This window comes from Delphinapterus leucas, chromosome X (assembly GCF_059928025.1).
Source record: "Delphinapterus leucas isolate spDelLeu-1000000601 "Yukka" chromosome X, BTC_Dleu_Yukka2, whole genome shotgun sequence".
NCBI lineage: Eukaryota > Metazoa > Chordata > Mammalia > Artiodactyla > Monodontidae > Delphinapterus > Delphinapterus leucas.
In genome coordinates, this window is record NC_143150.1 from 66679612 (window position 1) to 66706047 (window position 26436).

The following is a 26436-nucleotide window of genomic DNA, read 5'->3' on the forward strand; positions in this document are numbered from 1 at the left end:
GGGATACACAAAGTATAAAGTTGTAAAATATCATGTCAGAAACAAAATGTTGGGGGGGGTAGTAAAAATGTAGTACTTTCAGAATATATTTGAACTTAAGCAACTGTCAGCCTAAATTAAATCGGTGTATGTGTATGTGTGCGCACGTATCAACCTGATGGTAGCTGCAAACCCAAAACCTACAATAGATAAACAAAAAATAAAGGAGCCCAAACATAAAGAAAATCATCAAACTACAAGGGAAGAGACTTCCCTGGTGGTCCAGTGTTTAAGAATCTGCCTTCCAACGCAGGGGACGTGGGTTTGATCCCTGGTCAGGGAACTAAGATGCCACATGCCACGGGGCAGCTAAGTCTGTGTGCTGCAACTACTGAGCCTGTGTGCTGCAACTAGAGAGCCCACACGCCACAACTAGAGAGAAGCCCGTGCGCCGCAGCTAAGACCCAAGGCAGCCAAAAAATAAATTAATAAAATATTAAAAAAAAAAACTACAAGGGAAGAAACCAAGAGAAGAAAGGAATAGAGAATAACAATAAAAACAAGCAGAAAATAATTAACAAAATGGCAATAAGTAAATCCTTATCAATAACCACTTTAAATATAAATTGACTAAATGCTCCAATCAAAATAGAGATGGCTGAATGGATTAAAAAGCAAGACCCATTTATATGCTGCCTACAAGAGACTCACTTCAGATCTAAAGACAAACAGAGTGATACTGAAGTGATTGAAAGAGGTATTCAATGCAAAAGGAAACGAAAAGAAAGCAGGGGTACTAAACAAAATGCTACAAAACCAATGCATCAATGAAGAAATCAAAGAGGAAATTAAAAAATACCTTGAGACACATGAAAATGGAAACACAACTTTCCAGAATCTATGGGATGCAGCAAAAGCAGTTCCAAGAGGGAAGATTATAGTGATACAGGCCAACTTCAAGAAAAAAGAAAAATCTCAAATTAAAAAAAATGTAGCTTTACATTTAAAGGGACTAGAAAAAGAAGAACAGAACAAGGCCTGACTTAGTAAAAGGAAGGAAATAATATAGGTCAGATTGGAAATAATGCAACTGATAGCTCGTCTTCTTCCTCTTAACAGGGTCTTTTGCAGAGTGAAAGTTTTGAATTTTGAGGAAGTCTAATTTATAGATTTCCTTTTGAGGATCATGCTTTTCTTACATATAAAGGAGCTAGAAAAAGAAGAGCAAACAAAACCCAAAGTTAGTAGAAGGAAATAAACCATAAAGATCAGGGCAGAAATAAATGAAATAGAGACTAAAAAATAATAGAAAAGATCAATGAAGCTACGAGCTAGTTTTCGTTTTGAAAATGTAAACAAAATTGAAAAACCTTAAGTCAGACTCATCATGAAAAAAAGAGAGTCCAAATAAATAAAATGAGAAAGGAAAGAGGAAAAGTAACAACTTATACCACAGCAATGCAATGAATCCTAAGAGACTATTGTGCCAACAAATTGGACAACATCGAAGAAATGGATAAATTCCTAGAAACTTGCAATTTTCAAGACTGAATCATGGAGAAATACAAAATCTGAACAGACTGATTACTAATGAAATTCAATTAGTGATCAAAAATCTTCCAACAAACAAAAGTTGAAGAGCAGTTGGCTTCATAGGTGAATTCTATCAAACATTTAAAGAAAAATTAATAGTTATCAATATTGTAATAGCTTAGTATGGTGACAGATGATAACTAGACTTGTAGGGGTGGTCATTTTGTAACCTATAAAATATTGAATCACTATGTTGTGCACCTAAAACTAATATATTAAGTTAATTATTTTTCAATTAAAAGAGTTGAATGGAAACCTGCATTCTTGATGAGGCATAAAGGAATTTAGGGAGACCACAGTAGGTTTAGTAAAATGAGAGGGGAGATCCCACCTAGAAGAGAGCTACAGTTTGGGAGCTCTGGAACCTGCAAAAACTCTTGCCATATCTGGTTGATTCACAAGTGCAGCCCAGATTCTAGGTAGCCCAGTTAGGGCTAAAAGAACAGAATAAAGCTTTCAGCTGCTTACACTAGAGGGTATATATTTTGGGGTTTGATTTCAGGTAAGTTGACTATCCACTATTAACAAAAATAACAACTGTAACAGCATGCAGTGTTTTCACTGTATCTTTAAAAATGTCCAGTACCCAATCTGAAATAAAAAGAGGAAATTGTGACTCATATTCAAAAGGAAAGGCAAGCAGTAGAGACAATCCACATATGTCTCAAATGTTGAAATTAGCAAACAAGAATATTAAAGCAGCTATTGCAACTATGCTTTAGTATAATAAAGCAAATACATTTATGTTGAATGGACAGGTAAGAAATCTCAGTACAAACATAGAAAATGTAAAAAAGAACCAATTTGAAATTCTAGAACTGAAAAATAAATTTCTGAATAACAAATCATTGTTTGTACTTAACAGGAGATTAGAGATAGCTGTAGTAGTGTCAGTAAATTTGATGATAGTCTAATAGAAATTATCCAAAATGAGAATAGAAAACATTGAAAAATAAAAAGTGTGCAGAACACTTGCTCTTCAGATCCTTTCCCCAATAAATCTGTGTAGTTATCCACCAAATACATGTAAAGAATAGGAATGTTTAATGATAGAGAAAAAAATGTTGATAGAAACTCTCAGTTGGCCCAGTGTTTTGTAGTTAGCCATATACTAATCTTGCACATACTTTGATACATTTTTACCTCCTTACTTCATTTTTGTGGTGCTATTTTAAATTCCCTGGTTTTTAAATTTCAGATTCCAATTGTTCATTGCAGGAATTCAGTTATGTTTTTTATGTCGACCTTGTATCCTGTGAACTTGCTCTAGGTAGCTTCTTTTTCATCTTTTAGATTTATTGGAATTTTCTACCTAATCTGGTTGTCTGCATATAGGGTCACGTTTATTTCTTCCGTTCCATCTCTTTGCCTTTTAATTCCTTTTCCTGCCTCATTATGCTGGGTAGGACTTTCTGTATTTTCCATTGCTACGTTGAAGAAGAATGATGATATCAGACATCTTGGTGTTTCTGATGTTAGTAGGAAAGCGTTCAGCTCTTTCACCATTAAGTATGATGGTTACTGTATAAGATTTTTGTAAATAGTCTGTCAAGTTGAGGAAGTTCCCCTCCCCTAGTTTTCTGAGTTTTTTCCCTAAAGTGGTATTTTTATTGAGATGGATGTAGATTCATATGCAGTTGTAACACACACACAGCTCTTACACACTTTTCCCAGTTTCTCACAATAGCAACATTCTACAGAAGTATGACATATTGTCAGTTAACCATGTTATTGATATCTACCAATCTGATTTAGATTTCCTCAGTTTTACTTGTACTTTTGTGTTTTTGTTAAGTCCTATACAGTTTGATTACCTTGAGTTGATTCATGTATCCACCACCACAGTCAACATGCAGATTCCTTATCTTGCCCTTTTATAATCATGCTCAACTCCCTACCCCTACTCCTACCTGTGCCTAACACCTGGAAATCACTAATTTGTCCTCCATTTCTAAATTGTTTTTCATTTTAAACATGTTCTATAAATGGAATCCTATAGTATATGACATTTGGGGATTGGGTTTTTTCACTTAGCATAATTCCCTTGGGATTCAGCCAGGTTGTTGCATGTGTCAATAGTTCTCTCCTTTTTATTGCAATGTGTAGTTTTCTATGGTATGGATGTACCACAGTTTAACCATTTACCCATTAAGGGACATCTGGGATGATCCCAGATTTGGGCTGTTACAAATAAAGCTGCTGGTAAACATTAGTGTACAGGATTTTGTGTCAACATAAGTTTTCATTTCTCTGGGATAAATACCCAGGAGTGCAGTTGGTGTGTCATAGGATGGTTGCATGTTTTTTTTTTTAAGGACACTCCTAAATTGTTTTCCAGAGTGGCTATACCATTTTATATTCTCACAGCAATGTAAGAAGGATCAATTTCTCTGCATCCTCTCCAGCATTTGGTTTTGCCACTATTTTAAAAAAAATTTAGACATTCTGATAGATACCTAATGATATCTCAGTGTGATTTTAATTTGCATTTCCCTAATGACTACTAAAACTTTTAACACCATTATTGAGATATAATTTACTTATGATACAATTCACCAGTTTAAAGTGTACGATTCAGTGGTTTTTAGTATGTTCACAAATACATGAAGCCGTCACCACAGTAAATTTTATAATGTTATTATCACTTGAAAAAGAAACTCTGTACTCTTTAGATATCACCCCCTACCCCCAGCCTTAAGCAACCACTAATCTACTTTCTTGTCTTTATAGATTTCCCTATTTCAGACTTTCTTATGAATGGCATTCTATTACATGTGGTTCTTTGTGACTGGCTTCTTTCACTTAGTATAATGTGTTTAAGGTGTATTTATGTTGTAGTGCATATTAGTACTTCATTTCTTTTTATGACCAAATAACATTCCTTTATATGGATATACCACATTTGTTTGATTTGTTGATGGATAATAACATCTTGTTTCTACCTTTTGGCTATTATGAATAATGCTACTATAAACATTTGTGAACAAGTTTGTGTGTGGCCATATATTTTCATTTCTCTTAGGAGTGGAATTGCTGAGTTATATGGTAACTCTGTTAAATCCTTTGAGGAAATATCAAACTGTTTCCCAAAGTGGCTACACCATTGCACATTCCCCCCAGCAGTGTATGAGGATTCTGATTTCTCTGCATCCTTGCCAACAGTAGTTGTTATCTGACTTTTTAATTTTAGCCATCGTAGTACATGTGAAGTCGTGTCTTATTATGGTTTTGGTTTTCATTTTGCCTAATGGTTAATGATGTTGAGCGTCTCTTCATGTGCTTATTGGTAGTTTGTATATATTCCTTAGAGAATTATCTATTTAGATCCTTTGCTCATTTTTAATTGGGTGTTTGTCTTTTTATCATTGATTTATAAGAATTCTTTATATATTCTAGACTTTTATTATGATAAAATTACACAATATAAAATTTACTATTTTAACCAATTTTAAGTATACAGTTCTATGGCATTAAGTACATTCACACTGTTGTGTAACCATCACTACCATCCATCTCCAGAACTTTTTTGTCTTCTCTACCTGAAACCCTGTACCCATTAAAATCACTAACTTCCCAATCCCCTTTACCCCCAGTCCCTGGCAACCACTATTCTATGTTCTTTCTCTATGAATATGACTACTTTAGGAACCTCATATAAGTGGGGTCATACGGTATTTGTCCTTTTGTGTCTGGCTTATTTTACTTGGCATAATGTCTTCAAGGTTAATCAGTGTTGTAGCATGTATCAAAATTTTCTTCCCTTTTAAGGCTGAATAGCATTCTGTTGTGTATATGTATGTATTTCTTTAATTTTCTTGATGATGTCCTTTGAAGCACAAATGTTTTTAGTTTTGATAAAGTCCAGCGTATCTATTTTTATTCTTGTTGCTCATACTTATGGTGTCATGTCTAAGGATCTGTTTCTAAATCTGGGGTCACAAAGATTTACCCCAATATTTTCTTCAAAGAGTTTTATAGTTTAGGCTCTTACGTTTAGGTTTTTAATGATGCATTTAGAGTTAATTTTTGTATGTGGTGTAAGGCAGGTCTCCAACTTAACTTTTCGCGTGTGGATACACAGTTGTGCCATACTGTTTGTTGAAAAGACTATTCTCTCCCTTTTGAATGGTCTTGGCATGCTGTTGGAAATCAGTTGACCATAGATATATGAGTTTATTTCTGAACTTTCATTTTTCGACTGATTTTTATATCTGTTCTTTTGCCTGTAGTACACTGTACTGATTATAGTTGTTTTACACTAAGTTTTAGAATCTTGAAGTGCGAGTCTTCCTATTTTGTTTTTCCTTTTGAAGGTTGTTTTGACTATTCTGGGTCCATTTTAATTCTACATGAATTTTAGAATGAGCTTGTCAATTTCTACAAAGAAGTCAAGTGAGATTCTGACAGGGATTGCCTTTTTTTAAAAATTGTAGATCAATTTGTGGAGTATTGCCATCTTAATGTTGTCTTCTATTTCATGACCATGCAGTGTTTTACCACTGATTTAAGTCTTTAATTTCTTTCAATGATGTTTTGTAGTTTTCAGAGTATAAGTTTTTAACTTCTCTTGTTAAATTTATTCCTAAGCATTTTATTCTTTTTGATGGTATTATAAATGGATTGTTTTCTTTATTTTCAGATCATTCTTTGCAAGTGTACAGAAATACAGTTGACTTCTGTATATTGTTCTCACATCCTTCAACCTTTCTGAACTCATTTACTAGTTGTAATATTTTTAATGGATTTCTTGAGACTTTCTCTATTCAAGATAATGTCTCCAAAGACAGTTTTACTTCTTCCTTTTCAGTCTGGCTGCCTTTTATTTCTTTACTCTTGCTTACTTGCTCTGGCTAGAATCTCCATTACAATGTTAAATGGAAGTGGCAGGAGAGGATTTCCTTCTCGTATTCTGATCTTAGAGCAAAAGCATTCAGTCTTTTACCATTAAGTATGATGTTACCTGTGGGTATTTTGTAGCTTGTTGTGGAAGTTCCCTTTATTAAGAGTTTAAAAAAATAAATTATATTCTTTAGAGCAGTTTTAGGTACACAGAAAAATTGAGTGGAACGTACAGAAATTTCCTATTATGTGTCCACACACATGCACAGCCTCCCCCACTGTAAACATCCTGCACCACAGTTGTACATCTGTTACAGTTGATGAACCTACAGTGAGTGACAAGTCATTATCATCTAAAACCCATAGCTTGCATTGGATTTCACTCTTGATGTTGTACATTCTAGGGATTTTGACAAATGTATAATGACATCTATCTATCATTATAGTATTATACAGGTTAGTTTCACTGTGAAACCGTACACCTCAGATTGGGACTTGAACTCAGTCCCACTCAGATGGGACTAAAACCCAGTTGTGCCTCAGATGGGACTTGAACCTGCAACCTCTGGCTTAGGAGGGGACTCAAACCCTCCCAAGCTGAAACCGCACACCTGGTCTCAGGACTCAGTGAAGCTCAGATTTTTATGTCTCAGCACAGAAGGAATTCAGCGAGAGGCAAAGTGACAGGCAAGAAGTAGATTTATTAACGTAAGGTGCATGTGAAGTATACAAGCAGGCAGGCAAGAGGGCTGTGCCCTGAGAACTAAGTTGGCTACATTTTTACAATCAAAGGAAAAGTGGGAAAGGAGAGAAGACCACCTTCTTCCTCTTACTTTGTAAAGATGTTGCAGGAAAATGGGGTGCAAGAGGATGGTCATGTTTCAGGTCTCAGGTGAGTTCCTGGGATGTGCTGCCAAGTGAAGGTCCCTGGCTTCGTGCAGGAAAGAATTCAAGAGTGAGCCATAGTGAAGTGAAAGTAGGTTTATTGAGCGAGATACACATTCCGTAGGCAGAATGCGGTTCATCTCAGAAGGTGAGAGAGCAGCCCTGGGAGCTACACAATCCATAAGGTGTGGGCCACCTCAGAAGTAGAGAGGCCCTGGGGTGTGGGGGGTGTTTATTTTTTATGGGTTTGGTAATTTCATAGGCTAATGAGTAAGAGGTTTATTCCAACTATTTTGGAGAAGGGGCGGGGATTTCCAGGAATTGAGTCACTGCCTACTTTTTGGCCTTTTATGATTAGCCTAGGAACTGTCATGGTGCCTTGTGGGTGTGTCATTTAGCATGCTAATGTATTACAGTGAGTGTATAACAAGGCTCAAGGTCTACTGGAAGTCGAATCTTCCACCATCTTGGGCCTATTTGGTTCTAACCAGTTTTTGTCGTATCCTCAATGGCTCTCATTCTTTTAATGGTTGTGCCCTGCCACCCTCCCTCCTGTCTCAAGTGCACTAAAAATCCTCTGTTCCATCTATCCATCCTTCCCCCTGTCCCTGCCCCCAAATCCATGGCAACCATTGATCTTTTTCTGTCTCCATAGTTTTGTCTTTTCCAGAACGTCATATAGTTGGAATCGTACAGTATGTAATCTTTTCAGATTGGCTTTTTTCACATAGTAATATACAATACATTTAAAGTTCCTTCATGTCTTCTCATGGCTTGGTAGCTCATTTCTTTTTAGAGCTGAATATTATTCCATTGATTGGATGTAACACAGTTTATCCAATTCACCTTTTGAAGGATATCTTGGTTGCTTCCAAATTTTGACAATTATGGGAAAAAAGCTACTTACGAAGGTGTTTTCTTTTTTTTTTAAGGTTTTCAAAATAACATTTATTTCTTAAAAGTTAACATGCGCATAACAGGAAACCAAAGAACACAAGAAGCAAAAAACAAAGTCATCCTCCATCACAAGCAGTTTACCATTTGATGTGTCCTTCTAGGTGTCGTTTGTGTATTTAAACACAACTAAGCATCCATTTTTATGTAATTAAGATCATACAGTTATGTATCATGCTTTTTCACACATCATGAATATTTACCATTTCAGAGTCCCAAAGTTATGAGTATTTTGATAACCAAAGATACACTACACCAACTCAATCTGGAAGGAAAAAAATGTAATCCTTTTTTGGCGACAAAAACTTCAGAAAAGACAAAAATGGCAACAGGCCTCTAGATAAAGATATTGGCAGAGTTATGATTAAAATACTACATTCCCTTAACGTTCAATTAAAAATGAGACATAAAGCAACAGCGTACCCAAAGTATAATGCTTTTAAGAGGATTCATTATCTGATCTAAACTATTAAAGTATTAGCAAGGAGGTATGTTTCCACTGAATTACTTAACAATGTATTCCTATAGTACAGCTAAGAGATGCACACACATCAATGGTTATCATCAAAATAGAAAAAGGAACACATCCACGTACTTCCCTCCCTTTTATACTCCCTTCTGCCCCTCTGCTGCCAACCTAATGAACAAGTCCTGGTGTACATTTCTCAGACGGTTTAACAATTCTATGTCCAAGATGCTACTTTTTTACCAATTATAACAAAGATATTTACAAATTGGTTAATTCACTAGCTCTACTTTTTATCATACATTGTCACCTCAGAACTCCTAAAAAGCCTAGATGTTGCAAAATAATGAATGAACCTTGTCCATAGTAAGCATTGGTACTTTACAAAAATGCACATTTAGACCTATGGTTATAACCTAAAACTGTCTTCTAGATATGGAGATACTAGCTAAGAGCCCTTCCCTTCACCCTTCCTCTTACCCCTCCTCCAGCATATCAGCAACTAAGTACAGGACTATATCTAGCTCCAAGAGGTGGATTAACATAGATGTTCCCAGAAGACACAGCCCTTCCTAAAAACCAACAAAAGGGCATTTATTAAGGGGTTATTTTACTACCTTTACTTTTAATATACTTTGGGCATTAGGACTTGCTTATTCTTTGATACACAGCAATATTAACTAAAACACACAAATAGAACAATGGTTAGACAATCTGAACTTGTCTAAAGACTCATGGGCACAGATCCCTTCTCTGTACTTCCTTCCTGTCCGCTCCCGCCTCCCCACCACCCAGTGAATAGTCAGCTTACTCTACAAGACTCAAGTTTAACAATTTCCACTCCCCAATACAACCATTCCTATGGATTAACAGAAAAAAAAACCTTAAAAGGTGTTACTTTTAACTCTCTATTTTCAACATATGTTGTGTACTTTTACACATCTAAAAAGATTAGATGTTTCAAATACAGATTTAAGTTTGTCCACTATGTATACACGTAGTAGCACTGAAGAAACTGCACACAAAGGCTATAGTCACAAAGTGTCTCCTAAATAGGAACACTCTGGCCTAGAAGCTTCCCCTTCCCATCTCTATCAACCCAGTGGACAAGAATAATAAGCAACTGTAATGCTTAGAGGGGATTTTAACAATTTTACTTCCTCCAGTTGTTTTCAGAAGTCTTTCCTATGAATTTTAACACGAAGTGTACACAATGTATTTATCGGCTATTTTTGTCATACACTGGCAACCTCTTTAACATCTAGGAAGACTAGATGTTGTAAATTTGGACCCTCTGTCCTTTATGTACACTATGTACACAGCCAAGTAAAACAAAATGCAGAGACACACCAGACAATGGTTAGTCTTGGTATAAAGCCCTTTACACTTTCTTCTTTTCTCCCTGAACCAGCACAAATAAAATAATGTGTACTGCTCAGAGATGTGGTTTGATCATTTTGATCACTCCATTTCTAAAAGACAGTATTTCATATGAATTTTAACAAAAGGATATATCTACAAAATACGTTACTTCACTGCCTCTACTTTTAACAAACTTTGTGCACTTCTAAACATCTAGAAAGACTAGATGTTTCAAATAAGGACTAAAGTTTGTCCACTATATACACAGTAGTGTTGAATAAACTACACACATGTAACAATGGTTAGGTCTGAAAGTGTCTTCTACATAGGAACATTCTAATCTAGAACACTTCATTTCTCCCAGTACCTCCTTTCTGCCATCCATCCAACATTGGGCAAGTACAGGCACAGGTGTCACTTAGATGTGATTTACAATTTCACTTCCAAAGGCCCTTTTCAGAAGACGGCCTTTCAATGAATTTTAACACAAAGTGTACAAAATGTGTTAGTTTACTAACTCTACTTTTGTCATACATTGGCAACCTCTTTAATATCTAGAGACTAGATATTATAAAATTGGGACCCATTGGTCCAGTATATACAAAATATATACGGTAAAGTTAAACAAAATGCATGTAACATATAGAGCAATGGATAAGTTGAAATGTTCTAGTACCTGCTAGCAAAACATCTTTTGCAGTCTTCCCTCCCACCTCCCTAAGCCCAATGAACAAGCACAGAGTATACTGTTCAGAGAGGAGGTTTAACAATTCCATTTCCAAAGACAGTGTTTCCCATCAGTTTTTAAAAGCTATTTACAAGAAGCATTATTCTACTAAAACTACTTTTAAATACATCAAGCACTTCTAAACATCTAGAAAGAATAGATATTTCATATAAGAACTTACTTGTCCACTATGTACACAGCACTGTTAAATAAAATTGCACACATGTAACAATGGTTATAATCTGAGGTATCTTCTAAATATGACCATTTTGGCCTGAACCATTTCCTCCCTCACTTCCTTCTCTCCACCGCCAATCCAGTGGACAAGTACATGCATATGTAATGCTTAGAGGTGGCTGAACAAATTCATATCCAAAAGTCATTTACAGAAGACAAGCTTTCCTATGAATTTCAATAAAGTATACAAAATGTGCTAATTTTACTACTTTGTCATACACTGGCAACCCCTTTAACATCTAGAGACTAGATGTTGCAAAACTAGGACTCAATTTGTCCATTATATACACTATATACCCAGCAAAACAAAATGAACATACAAAAAATGGTTTTGTCTGAAAATGTCCTGGTATGAACACACTAGCATATTACCTTTTGCAATTCTTTCCCTCCCTCCTCCAAACCACTGAACAAGTATAGACAATAGTATACTGCTCAGACAGGTGGTTTAACATTCCCAAAGACAGTACTTCCTGTGAATTTTAGCAAAAAGATGTTTACAAAGTGATATTTTACTACCTCTACATTTAACATACGTTGGGCACTCCTAAACATCTAGATGGACTAGATGTTTCAAATAAGGACTTAATTTGTCCACTATATACAGAGCAGTACTGAATGAACTGCACACATGTAACAGTTATAATCTGAAACTGTCTTCAAAATACCAGCATTCTAGCCATTCTAAGACCAACCCCCTTCTCTCTCTCCCCCCTCCACCAACCCAGAGGGCTATCATGCTCAAGTTTTCAGAAGACAATCTTTCCTAGAAATTTTAACACAAAATGTACAAAATGTATTATTTACTATTTTTGTCATACACTGCCAACCTCTTTAACATCTAGAAAGACTAGATGTTGTAAATTAGGACTCATTTGTCCATTATATGCACTATATACACAGCAAAGTGAAACAAAATGCAGGAACATAAAAAAGACAATGGTTAATCTTGCCTCACTATAAACACACTGGCACAGAGCTCTTTGCACTTCCTTCTTCTCCCCGCGACCTTGAACCAGTGCACAAACACTGCATACTGCGTACTGTTCAAAAAGGTGGTTTGGCCACCCCTCCCCCCACAAAACAACATTTCATACGAATTTTAACAAAAAGATATTTACAAAATGTCTTTTTACTACCTCTACTTTGAACATATATCAGGCACTTTAGAAGATCTAGAAAGACTAGATATTTCAAAAAAGTACTTATGGTCAACTACACATACAGTAGTAAGGAGTAAAATGCACACACAAAACAATGGTTCTAATATGCAAATGTCTTCTGGGACCAGTCTGGCACAGAACCTTCTTTTCTTCCTCCTCAACGTCTTCCATTCCATGTCCTCTAACCCACTGAACAAACGTGGACCTCTGTGGCTCCTGATGTCGCCTGTAGAGGTGGTCAAACAACTCCATTTCGAAAAGTCATTTCCAGAGGACATTTCTTTTCTACGGTTTTTTTTTAAAACAAATGGGCATTTACAAGACATGTGACTTTAACTCTATCATACGTCGGCAACCTCTTCACATCTAGAAGGCCTATATGTAGTGAAAAGTTTTCTTTCCAAAGGTTGGGGGGAAAGTTGAGAGCAGCTTTTTCATATTATATACACAGGCCTTCTATAAACGGCCAGTAAATCTTCCCAAAAGGTGGCTGGCACTTCCTATTGGCCGCATGTGGTACGTTATAATACCATTTTTATCTTCCGACATCGAGGTCTTGGTAAAACGATGACCAACCGCCCGATGACCTGCTAACGTTCCACCCGTCGTCGACCGGGGCTGCCCTCACCTTCCGGGCCCGTTAAGGCCTTTGTCTGTCATTGTCCGGACGATGTGAGGTCTCGTCCAACCGGGGCAGAGAGGTCACCTCAGGTCCCAGATATGCGCGGGCTCCAAGGCCTAAGGGTGGCTGAGCTGGCGTCCACATAGAGCCCTCTTCCCGGGCCCTCGAGGCTCTAATGGCCCTCCGCAGTGTTCCAGTGGCCGCCATTCTTCTTGCCCGGCGACGTCCAACGCCCAAAGGCGCCACGTCCTCGGTGACCTGACGGAGGCTTGCCTAACCCCTGCAGCGTGGGGTCAGGAGACCCGGCGGTGGGCGGGATCTGGGCTCTGAGGGGCTGCCACCATTAGGTCGCGGATGCGGGGGTGCAGGAGCAGTTTGTTGCTGCTTCCAGGCTCGGGCCCTGCCAGTGGGCGGCTGCGGCGAGGGCTCTGGGGCTCGGTAAGACACAGCCTGAGCTTGTCCCTGGGGCCCCCCAGTTCACCTGCCGACCAGAGGCCGGAGGGCCTGGAGGGCCCCGGAGGGCCCCGGGCTAGAAGGCCGCGATCCGCTTCTCACCGCGCTCTCTGCCGGAACTCGAAGGTGTTTATATAAGTAAAAATATTTAAAACCATCTATGTGCAGTCTGAGTGGACTTTATTTTCAACTTATTTGGGTAGATATCAAGGAGTGTGATTGCTGGATCATGTAAGAGTTTGGTTAATTTTGTAAGATATTGCCAAAAGTGGCTGGACCATTTTGCATTATTTTGAGCGGTGAATGAGAGTTCCTGTTTCTCCACATCCTTACCAGCATTTTGTGTTGTCAGTGTTCTGCATTTTGTCCATTGTAATAGGTATATAGTGTTATCTTATTTTTTAAATTTCCGATTCCCGAATGACATATGATGTGGAGCATCTTTTCATATGCTCATTTTCCATTTGCATATATTTGGTAAAATGTCTTCAGATCTTTTGCCTGCTTTTAATCATGTTTATATTATTATTGTTGAGTTTTGGGTTTTTTATATATTTTAGATAATAGTTCTTTATTAGATATGTCTTTTGCAAGTATTTTCTCGCAGTCTGTAGCAGAAAGACATGTCTTTCATTCTTTTGAAGTTTGCTAGTATTTTATTAAGGACTTTTACATCTGTATTCATAAGTGATGTTGGTCTTTTTGTGGTATCTTTTCTGGTTTGGTACGATACTGGTCTCATTGAATGAGTTGGGATGTGTTCCCTCCTATTTTACTAGAAGAGTTTGTGAAAAATTGGTGTTAATGCTTTTTTTTTTTTGAATGTTTGGTGTAATTTGGTGGTGAAACCATCTGGACCTTTGCTTTTCTTTGTGGGTAGTTTTTTGATTACCAATTCAGTCTTTTCAGTTATAGGTCTATTTACATTGTCTCTTTATTCTTGTGTCAACTTCAGTAGTTTGTGTGTGTTTAGGAATTTGTCCATTTCATTTAGGTTATCTAATTTGTTGGCATACAGTTGTTTATGATATTTCTTTATAATCCTTTTATTTCTTTAAGGTAAGTAGTGACATCCTCTCTTTAATTTTTCATTCTAGTAATTTGAATCTTGTCTCCTTTTTTTCTTGGTCCATCTAGCCTAAGTTTTTTTTTTCAGTTTTATTCATCTTTCCAAAGAACTTATTTTGGTTTTGTTGATTTTTCTCTATTGTTTTCTATTCCCTGTTTCATTAATTTCTACTCTAATCTTTATTATTTCCTTCCCTCTGCTTCCTTTAGGAAGTTGTTTTTCTTTTTTTAGTGTCTTATGGTAAAGGAAAATACAATTAATGTGATTTTATTTTTAGTAGAAGATGGAACTTAAATTTTCTTCTAAGAGAAAAACCTTGAACAATTACAGTAGGAAATAGTTTGATTACAAACTGCTCTTTTCAGAAATGCTGTTTCAGAAGGGATTAGTGTGTCAAAAGAGAGTGATTTTAATCAGAAAACTCTTTTTTTTTGGTTTTTTACATGAATTTCTTTTTAACATCTTTATTGGAGTATAATTGCTTTACAATGGTGTGTTAGTTTCTCCTTTATAACAAAGTGAATCAGTTATACATATACATACGTTCCTATATCTCTTCCCTCTTGCGTCTCCCTCCCTCCCACCCTCCCTGTCCCACCCCTCTAGGTGTTCACAAACCACTGAGCTGATCTCCCTGTGCTATTGGCTGCTTCCCACTAGCTATCTGTTTTACGTTTGGTAGTGTATATATGTCCATGCCACTCAGAAAACTCTTTTTTAACCAAAGCAATATTATTTTTTAAAAAAAATTATTGGAGTATAGTTGATAGAAAACTCTTATATTTTAATGTGAGTAAAGTACTGCCAATACTGCCATACTACATAGATTGAAAAATAGGTTCATGGAATCGTAGGTATTGGTGTTCTATTTGATAATGCACCAAAGAGATAAATAATGTTTTTACTTCTTCTCTTTTAAGATAAAGTCAGTGGTTCTGGAAATAACTCTGATATGATGGAAAACAGCAAGGAAGAGGTAAGAATAATTTGAAGCATTTAAAATATATTTATTAGTTAATGCTAATCAACTAGAGTATGTCATCAGGTTGCTTTTATTTAATACATGCATGTGTTTGAGTTTACTGTTATACCCAAGTATTATTACAGTACTTCATTTTGGGTCGTTGTCCACTTTTTGATGGTGTTCATTGTTTTTGTTATTGTTGTGGTTTGCTTCACCTGTATAGCTAAAGTTAGACAACTGAAGGCTTGCTAACAGATAGGTGAGTGTTATTATATTGCAACAGTGGTGCCCAAGGTGGTTGTTATGGGCATGACCCCATGGTTCTGAGATCTCTCAAAACTGAATATTTTAGAGTCTCTTAAGCAGTATTATTGGAACCCATCCTGAGGTCCTTCACCTGATACCCCAGCCTACACTACAGTTTTAGGATTCTTCCCACCTAGTGTAAAAAATTGAATCCAATAAAATATACTGATTATATTGGCAAAACCAAGGTAAATTTAGTATCTCAAAGGAAATTGTAGAAGGTATTCTGTGCCATATGTTAGGATAGAGAAAGTGACACATGTTTAGATCCTTAAAACTCTCTGCCCCTGTTGGGATCTGATTACCTCTACACCTTTGTTTTGTCTTTGTTGGCTTAGGCCGAGATCATGATATAGCAGTGTATCATCTTCTGTACCTCAAAATTCAACAGTAACAATTTAATGAAAAAAATTAATCTTAAATCAAGGAAACTTGAGAGTAAATTAGAATTAGTTTTTGAAGTTCCTTTTAGAAAAATACTTTAGGCATAAAAATTATATCTCATTCTATCATTATATTAGACATCTTGGTATAGGGAAACAGTTAATTGTAGGGATGTTTCTCTGAGAGTTTTACTCACCTTTGTATTTATTTCTCGCATTTAGGGAGCTAGCTCTTCAGAAAAATCCAGATCATCAGGATCATCACGATCAAAGAGGTTGGTTGATGTTGAAGGGAAAAAAAGTTACTTTCTTTTTCAGGTTGTTTTATTTTCTTTTTCTTAGAATAATCTTTTTTTCTAAACTTAAAGCACTCTGTTCTCAGTGACCTATTTTATACAAACATATATATTTTTAAAAGAGCAGTATAGTATAATGAATCTCTTGTATCCATCACTTGACTTTTAATTTTAATTAAAAATTTCCCAGGAGGGGATTTATTATATATTAGTGGCCCTGGCAATATGTAGATAATTTCTGTCAGATAATATATGTGCTTTAAAAACAAGGAGAAAAGGGGAAATGAAATGTTGAATGCCTCATGAGGCAATATGAGTTTTTTAGGGTTATATGAAATTGTCTAGGATGGGGACTGGTAGCCATCATAGTTATGAGGAAGTTATAAGAAGATCAAAGAGTGGTTCAAATACTTGTCTGTGTTAAATTGTCAAAGTGAATTGTACGTAACAACTGAAACTACTTCAAAGCATAATGTAATGCATAATATAACTGTGGAGTGTAGTTTGTATTAGAAGTTTGCAATTTATTCTATTGGACTTTTACTTTTTTGAACCAGTGGAAATGTCTCTTAATAATCACAGTTTGCTTGTTATTAACTTATTCCCTAAAGTAGTGATTCTTAAATAGGTGTTCCCTTTAAAATCTTCCTCATAGCTTTTTCAGAATGCACATGCTCTGATCCTCCCAAGACCTACTAAATCATAATATTCAGTTATATGGTATAGAGATGTATGCTTCCCTAGGTGATTCTGATATGTATCCCTGGTTAAGAGCCACTGCTTAATCTAAACATGTTATTTATGTTACTTGGGTGTTTTTCCAATAGCAGAAATGTCCATAATTCTGTGGACTTAATTCTCTCATAGGAAACCTTCAATTGTAACAAAGTATGTAGAATCTGATGATGAAAAACCTTTGGATGAAACTGTAAATGAAGATGCTTCTAATGAAAATTCAGAAAATGATATTACTATGCAAAGCTTGCCAAAAGGTAAAGTGTATTAATTTTTCATATGAAGTTAAAGTTGAAATGCATTTTTAAATGTCATTACTATAAAATTGGAACTTGATTACTTTAAGCTGTGTGTGAAGGACCAAACCTAATATTTTGATAGTGATGGTCTGGAAATGTATTAGTATGGTAATGATAATGTGTGTTACTGAGGTTCAAAATTTAGAATATTCAGTCAGGTTTGATAAGAAAAAGACTTATTTTCTCTTTCCATTGGGTTTTAGAAAAGGGATTTTATTTTCCAAATTATACTTGAATGTGGAAGTTGGTTTAAAAGTTTAGTATATTAAGTTTTGGTTCAGTAAATTTTAATGTGTTTGCTTTATAGAAAAACATAATGAATACTCTGAAAACTTCTTTAGAAAACATTTAAAGTCTAGTTTAGTCTTACTGCATTCTTAAATTCCCTAAGACGCAAAGCTGAAGTTACCTATTAAATTTGACTTAGGTATAGTTCTTGTAATTATGTTTTTAAAAACTCCTTGTTACATTTCCTCTCAACCGTTGCATTTCTAACCTTAAAAGTGCATTGATTAGATTGGGGCCTGGGCAGGGGTGGGAGGGGGGAAGCCAAATGAAAATCTTGGACTTTTCATAGCCCAAGTCTGAGAGCAGTGTGATTACATGATGAGAGAATGACAGGGGTCTTGGTAATTTCATAGTGTTTCAGAAATCAACAGTTTAGATTTTTTTCTTTATTGAATAATATGTTTAAAGGCTCTTAGCAGATTTTTCAAATTTATTCTCACAGATCATTTACAGCAGTGTTTACTACTTTATTCTCTTTCTCTACTTATGCTTATGTGACACATTTTTTGATTATGGAAATTTAAAAAAATGATGAGTTAGGAGAATAATACATTGCTTTACTAGGACAAATTGGGAGTTATAATAGATGAGAAATGAAATGAGGAAAAGAAATGAATGAGAGAAAGAAGAGAGATAGAAGGAAAATTGATGGGCCTACCATTTACTTGGCTTTGAAAATCACCTGTGACAATTTTATGTAATGTTTTTGGTGGCCTACAGCAGAAACAACTAACATGGGAGTCTGAGTCCCATAGGCAGTGACTCACTTTGGATTATTACATTCTCAGTGGTTGTCACTGGGAGTCCTTAGGATGGTCACTGGGTGAGCTAAGAACTAGGAATACCAGTCTTTGTTTTAATGATATTGTGGAAGAGAGTTAGTATGGGATGTTACGAACCTGAACTAAGTGTAATTGTCTCCCACCAAACCAAAAATAGACCTGTTTCATAAGGTTAAATTTGATTGATTATAATTATTGTTATAATACTATATTGAGTATGTGTAAGTACCAGACTCTTAAAAAGTTAACTTATTTAATCCTCAAAACAATGCTGTAAGGTAGTTACTGTTTCTATTTGTAGAGATGAAAGAACAAATTCAGAGCTCAAGGAACTTTTTCAGCTTTAAGTTGAGAAGCTAAGATTTGAACCCAGGTCTGCCTGAATCCAAAGCTAGTGAGTGCTCTTTCCACTCTGCTGCTTTGCTTCCATTTAGAGAAGAATCTTCAGAAAGAAATCTGGTTTTTTTTGGTTAACTATAAATCTTTAGCTTTTTTCAAATGCCAGGGCTTCTCTGAGAGTATATATGTGAAATGGTTGTTGTGAATAAAGGTTTTTTCTGTGTGTGGAGATTATTTATATTTACCAGTTTGTAAAAACTCAATCCTCTGTGCCCTATTTCCCCCCTTTTTTCAGAGACTCAGAAGTTCATTTAAGTAGGTGCTATACCTTGCTAAAACTTGCTCACTAAATAACATAGACCCATGTTTCAGGGAGACAGCCCCTGACAACTACCAGATTTTACAGTTGGCCCTCCGTATCCGTGGGTTCCGCATCTGCATATTCAATCAACTGCAGATCAGAAATATTTGGGGAGAAAAATTCTGGAAAGTTCCAAAATGCAAAACTTGAGTTTGTCGTTGGCCGGCAACTATTAACATAGTGTTTACATTGTATTAGGTATTATAAGTAATCTAGAGATGATTTAAAGTATACAGGACGATGTACGTAGGTTATATGCAAATACTATGCCATTTTATTTAAGGGACTTGAGCATCCACGGATTTTGGTATCCAAGGGGTCCTGGAACAAATCTCCCATGGATACTGAGGGATGACTGTACTTTCTTAATTGTTGTCAGTAATGCCCAATTACTAAGCCCAGCAATGTAGGTAAATGTGAGACCTGGACCCTTTTTACCATGCCCCTGCCTTATTTGCTCTTGAGAGATTAAAATGAAAACTTAAATTAGCAACCTCTCTCCTCAGTTCACATGTTTTATAGCTAAGAAAGTACATTCTTTCTAAAAGATTTCCATAGGGACCAACAATTGATCTCATTCTGCAATTTATTGTCATAGCACTTGAGCTTAAGTATCTTAAGGCAGTCTTTGTTTAAAACTCTTTAAGGACTTTGCAGGGTACTGAAACTTGGATGTATTATTTGGGAAATGCCACAGAATAGGTATAGCAGTAATAGCAGAATTAACTTCTCACATTGTCCCCCACTATCTTCCCCCAAAGCAATATAAAACAACCCCTTAAAAATCTTTTTTCTGCATTTATGATTTGGCTTATGAGAAGAATAGGATGTCTTTTTAAAATTTTCTCTTTTGATCCTTTTATTTTTTAAACTGTGGAACTTAGCATGGATGTTCATATTCAGAACAGCTTTTGTGATAGGCAGTATAAAATTCAGAACTGGGCTAAGGCTTTATACTTTATTCACACATTTCTGTTATGAATCAGTACATAATACTGCCCCCGCCATTTTTATGAACTATATTCCAAAAAGTAATCTGTTGACACCTGGCCCTTTTACTATTTCCCTGTTTTATTTATTCTTGAGAGGTCCTTATACAAATATTGAAAACTTGAAAGAAACAAAACTATGTACCAGCAATGTTGGCTTTATCTGAACTGAAGTCTTGTACTTCACTTGCACATTTAATATGTGTAATGGTTTTTTAAATGAAATCATTCTAGGTACAGTGATTGTACAACCAGAGCCAGTGCTGAATGAAGACAAAGATGATTTTAAAGGGCCTGAATTTAGAAGCAGAAGTAAAATGAAAACTGAAAATCTCAAAAAACGCGGAGGTAAATACAAGTGAAAATGAAAACATGAGTTTAAAGTGCTGTTTATGACCATATTGGAAAATCTGATGTGCTTACTAAAAATACCTCCACTTTTCTGCCCATTGTTTTTTAAAAGCACTACTTAAAAATAACTTCTGTTTCTTTCTGAGCTCTGAAGCAGAAAAGGTTAAACACCATTTATCAAAATGCCTTTGCCTTCAGTGGCTATTAAGTTATCTCAAGAAGCTTACTATTTCCTTCTTACACATGTTAGTTCTGTAATGCTTATATGCCAGAATACCATGTGTTCCCTCTCACCCCGAAAGAATTTTAGATTTGGATAAAATCTTGCCTGTGGCCTTCAGGTAACTTTATACATATCTAAAACATTGTTTCACAGAGTGATGGACATCTGCATTAGTGTCACCTGGGGTGCTTATTAAAAATGCACGTCCCTTGACTCCACTCATAACAATTTAGAATTTCTGAGGATGATGTCAAGACTCTGCCCCAGTTTGTTCTTATGTGCGTTCAAGTCAGAGATCTATTGATCTAAGGATACCAGTGCAGAGATGAGTAGGAAGGAGATGGGAACTAGAGCTAGTAACCTTCCCTCCATCTGTCTGAGCCGCCTTTCCCTTTGTATGTCTACCCTCACTTATACACACAACCATTGGCTAATCATCTGTAGAAAGTTAGCATAAGGAGGATTCATTTAAAAATTTACGACAGTGGAGTATGTGTCCCACTTGTTTGTGTGTGAGTTTAAAATAGTACCTGTATGTATTTTTTGGGCAGATTAAGAGAGTCAGAATCCATTACTGTAGGAAGAATGAATCTCTAAAAGATAGAACATGACACTAAATTTCTAAATAGAAGTGTAATGGAAGCGTGTCTGTTAAATATTTATCATGTACATTGTGAAATTATAGCATAGTTCTTGGTGAAATTTTGTGAAGATTTTAATTTCAGTGCTATGTGATATCTTGATGGTACTAGTAAAATATATATGTGTTTATAGTATATATACACATATATGTGTATATACACATATATGTATATATGTGTGTATGTGTGTGTGTATATGTATATATATATATATATATATAGGTTTTCAGATTCAATAATTCATTAGATTGTTAGAGAAAATCAAGGAAATGTTGTTTAGTCTTTTGTCCACAAGGGGGTGTTCTACCCCTCTCAAGCATAAGGAAGATTCATTGAGAATCTAATTCATAGTAGGGAAACTGCCATTGCAACAACAGAGCTCACCAAAGCTAAGAAGTATTTAAAATAAGAGAATCTGCAAGTAGAAGGTGATGATAAGGACCAGTAGTAAGAGTTTCTTTCTTTTTATTTCTGATTATGGGTCCTCTAGGGAAGACAGATAACTAAGTGTATTGTGTCAAAATTAATATCTAATTGGTGGCTTTGGGGGAGGGACGCTGGAGCAGTCAGTGTCTCAAATGTAGATAACAGCTAAAAGGAGAATAAAAAAGAACCACAGTCATTGGGGAGGGTGTTTTTAGTGACACTTTACTATGCTGCTGGTATTTGGTCTGAGCTGATATGTCTCTGGAACATTTTATTGAGTGTTCTGTGTAAGAATGTTTATATTGTGCTTAAGGGAAAATGTATGTTTATAGCCATGTAATAGCACTTAAAGTCTTTCATGTTAATTTTTGTCTTAATGATTTGCTACATCTTTAAGCTGTCAGAAATCACACAGGAAATTTAACTATGTTTACTCATATACACATGTACGAATAAACTAGTGATCTGAGGTACTGAATTTCTAGTTAATATTCAAACTTCCTAGGAAAGTTAGTTCTAAAATTGAAGTCTAATATAGGAAACTGTCAAGAAGGTAAACTTTATACATAAAATAATCTTATAATGATTTGAAACAAAATTAAACACAAAGATATTGATCATTTCAGGAGCCATTGTTTTTTAAATACCATAGCCTATTTTGATATCCTTTCCCTAGTTTAATTGTTAGAAAACATATTTTACACCTAATTTTTCTATATGGCAGAATAATTTTGTTCTTTCTTTAAAACTGATAAAATGTATTGAGCTCAGAATTGAAAATGCCTCTTTTCCATTTATACACTATATATATTATAACCATGAAGATATTTCATAGCTAAAAATAAAAATTTAAAACATGCATGCATAGAAACAAGTATGTATACTAAAGTAACACTTGAGCATTTTACAATATTTGTTTCAGATCTCACTTAAATAAGATCTCACTTAAACTAATTGGTTTAGTCCTACTCTCATCTATATATCCTTCCTTTCACACCTCAGGTTGTGATTATTTGACGTTTGTATGCATGTGTGGTGTTTCCATGCATGTTTTTATATTTTTCTTTACATATTTTTATTCTTACAGCATTTATTTTTCATTTAAAAGTATACAAAGTAGTATCTTGTATATATCCTTTTGTAGCATTTCTCATCCAATATTGATTTTGACATCTATTCATATCAGTAAATGTACAATCTAGTTTTTTTATTTTTCGCTCTTCTGTAGAATTTAGCTGTATGAGTAAACCACTATCCATTTTCCAAATGTGAAATTATTTCTAATTTTCATTTTCAAATTTTTCAAATTTGCTAATTAACACTGCAATGAATATCCTTTATATGAGTCATTGTGCACATATGGGAGAAAGTCTCCAATGGATCACCTAGTTTTTTTAAATTCTTGAGTGATATATGTGCAAAAGCACATAGAAGATACTTAATATTATCTAACAGTGGATGAGCATTCAAACTCTAGCTTTTTGTTACCTTGTTTATGTGAATGCAATCATTATTTGACATGAAAAAGCACACTGTATATTTATGTTAAAAGAAATACAGAATATATGAATACTCAAGATCAAAAATAATGGAGGAGAATATGATTTAAAGGAAAATATTAGCAGCTTATATAGTAGGTCTTCAAATTCTCTGTATTTTCTGGAAGAGTATCATGGTGCCTTTATACCTTGGTTAAACTTTTTAACTTATGCAAATAAAGATATTTGTGATAATGCTTGGGTCCATGGTGCTTTGGATCTTAAAACTAAGAAAAACACAAAATTAAAAGGTGAGAAATGTATTTATTGTTTTGTCTTTTATTTAGGGATAGAGACAGGTTTTTTTTCTTTTTTTAAGTCATTCACCTTTTTTTTTTTTTTGGTGAATGCAGGCATTTTCACTGGCCTCTTTTGAATCATAATCTACCATCTTATTTGGATCAAGGTCTTGGTTGCACATCAGAGTCATCTGTAAAACTTAAAAAAGAAAAAAGTGTCCAGGAGATCCCCATTCAGTGGGTTAGGGGTGGGAATGGCTGTCCCTGTTTTTAAAAGATTCTTTGGCTGATTCTAATGTTCAACTCAGATTGTGAAGCACCGTGCAGAACTATGGACGAGAGTGAGGCAGGAGAGGTCCCCTTTATTCTTGTGTAGGTTATCTTCCATCTGTTTTTCTGCAGAAACTGTGGAATGGGGCTCTGTCAAAACAGAATGGCTCTTCAGCCATTCTGAAGTTTTGCTGTCAAGATAGATATACCTGCAAATCTTATTTGTCGTTATTTGGAAATAATAGACAGTGCCGATATGGAATAGACATAGAAAAAAGGCAGGTTAATGGGGATTGTGGATAGTATTGAAGGGAATCTTAGGAAGGAAATTGGTAATATAAAGTTAGCAGGTTTTCACATAATATTGAAAGGATCTGTGTAGACAATTCCATTTTGAGAATAAAAACTTTATGGCATACCTAACTTAAGTACAGGGTTCCAAAAAATCTATTCCATATATTTCACTTCCCCATTCTTTAAGAACTGATCCTGAGTTTCTTTGTGAAGCAGTAGCAAAATGAAAAAGAGCTCTTGACCCCTATTTTTAGAACTTTTTTTATGGAGTCTCTTCATGTTATATCAAGTTGTTGTAAGAAACAGGGTTTCTGTAAAAGGGAGCAAATTAGCTCTGCAATTTGTCAAGGTTGTCATTTTTTTAGTAAGTCTGTAAAATTATTAACCTTTGTATTTGTGTCCAAAATGTCATTTTCTCAAGGATTATGAGGTATTTAATTTTCAATTCGAATGTTGGGAAATGCTGACTAAAGTATATATCTTTTTGTATGTGTGTATATGTGTGAATAATGGTCACTCCTTTCTCCTAGAAGATGGGCTTCATGGGATTGTGAGCTGTACCGCTTGTGGACAACAGGTCAATCATTTTCAAAAAGATTCCATTTATAGACATCCTTCACTGCAAGTACTTATTTGTAAGGTATGTAATGATCTGTTGATAATTAATTCCACAAATATTTGAATGCTTAACATGTGTCAGACTTTTGATGCACAGTGATGAAGATGGAAATGGTCTCTGCCATTGGAGGACATATAATGTAGTGGGGAAGACAGACATGAAAGGCCCAATAAGTGCTATGATAGGGGAGTTACTGTGTACTTTGGGAACACACAGGAAGCCTTTGTAATTTGGAGTTGGGTGGTGGGGGGCTTTATAATGGAGATGATGTAGGTGGTACCTGAAATATAAATAGGAATTAGCTTGGCAAAGTGGGATTGGTTCAGCATATTCTAGGCCAGAGGCAACATGGTATTCAAAGGCTCAGAGGTGAGGGAGAGTGTGGTGTCTTGGGAAACTGCAGAGTATATATGTGTGCACACATATGTTTTATAACATTCCCTCTTACATAGCCTAATTACCCAAATCTGAACTCTCCATGTGGAGCAGGGTTTTGACATAATTTGGAGATAATAGAATTAAAAATGTTTCACATGTATTGAAGATAGTTTTAACAGTCTGTGTAAACTTTTTTACAAGTAATACCTTGGAATTAATTTTAAATATCTATAATATCAAGGTTATCATTTCCCCAACTCATATTACTGCTAAAATTAATCCTTTGTTAGTTTGCTTCCTAATAAAATGCCTCCTTGAATTGCAGGGGCAGACCAGACTTTCCTTAATTAGAGTTCCAGTTCTAGATCTTGTATGAATTTTTGGTAGATGTAGACCTCCATAAATGTACTAAATTTACTCCATCTTTTAGTAATTTGTGTCCTCCTTTCCTTGAATTCATTTCAGCCAGGAGCCTGTTTAGGGTACATGTTGTAGCTTCTAGTTTTAAATTGTGACAGCTGAATTTTATATTGTTGGATTTGTAATGTGCATTGCTTTTCTCTTTTCTTACATACGTGATTGGTATTTTTTTTTTTTTAAGGGCCAGTCTGTTGTGCCTAGCCCATTTCAGTAATCAGTAGTTTTCATCAGTGGGCATGGAACCTTCCCTTTTCTCCAGTCCCAGTGAAAAGGAATTTAAAGTCATTCAGACTTGGATTTGAATACCAGTTTTGCCTCTTTCAGTTGTATAACTTTAGGAGATTTAGTTACATATTAATGAGCCAAAGCCTTTTCTCTCAAATTGGGCTGTAATACCTCCTACCTTGCACAGTAGGTATTTGAGATTTAAAGATAATATGGGTTAATGTAGGATACTGTTGCTCAGCTCTATACATAGTAGCTGTTTATATATGATGACTAGTAAATTATTATTAACTAATAGCAACATCTAATACATTTTTATGTAGATCTTTGGTAGCTAGTCATATGAGATCAGAAATTTGCTTTACCAAAATCTTTTATCAACTTTTATGTAAGGAAAAGTGGTACTTGATGATATGGAAATCTATTTCAAGGAATTAATTTCTTGAGCTATTCCTGGGTCTGGAAAGTACTAGTAGGGGTAATACAGTGTTATCGCTTTGATTCTCTAAAACACACACACACACACACACACACACACACACACACACATTCCCTGTACTTTTTTAATGACTTAAAAAATAAAGTTTTTCTCCTTTATGAATGTTAACAGTTTTGAATAAATTTCCCTTCCCTTTTCTTTTTTAATAGAATTGCTTTAAATATTACATGAGTGATGATATTAGCCGTGACTCAGATGGAATGGATGAACAGTGTAGGTAGG

At 35.3% G+C, this 26436-nt stretch overlaps 1 protein-coding gene across 19 annotated transcripts in view; it reads left to right on the forward strand.

Annotated features, from left to right (window-relative positions):
- Positions 1-26436, forward strand: part of ATRX (ATRX chromatin remodeler) — a 242183-nt gene that overhangs the window by 59384 nt on the left and 156363 nt on the right. For 16 of the 19 annotated variants that reach the window (XM_022580857.2, XM_022580850.2, XM_022580849.2 and 13 more), the window contains 6 exons: positions 15270-15325; positions 16225-16277; positions 17166-17290; positions 20326-20439; positions 24604-24713; positions 26364-26431. In XM_022580857.2, coding sequence (XP_022436565.1) covers positions 15270-15325; positions 16225-16277; positions 17166-17290; positions 20326-20439; positions 24604-24713; positions 26364-26431 — 526 coding nt within the window. The remainder of the gene's footprint in view (positions 1-15269; positions 15326-16224; positions 16278-17165; positions 17291-20325; positions 20440-24603; positions 24714-26363; positions 26432-26436) is intronic. The other 3 variants (XM_022580851.2, XM_022580859.2, XM_022580858.2) reach the window with 3 other exon arrangements.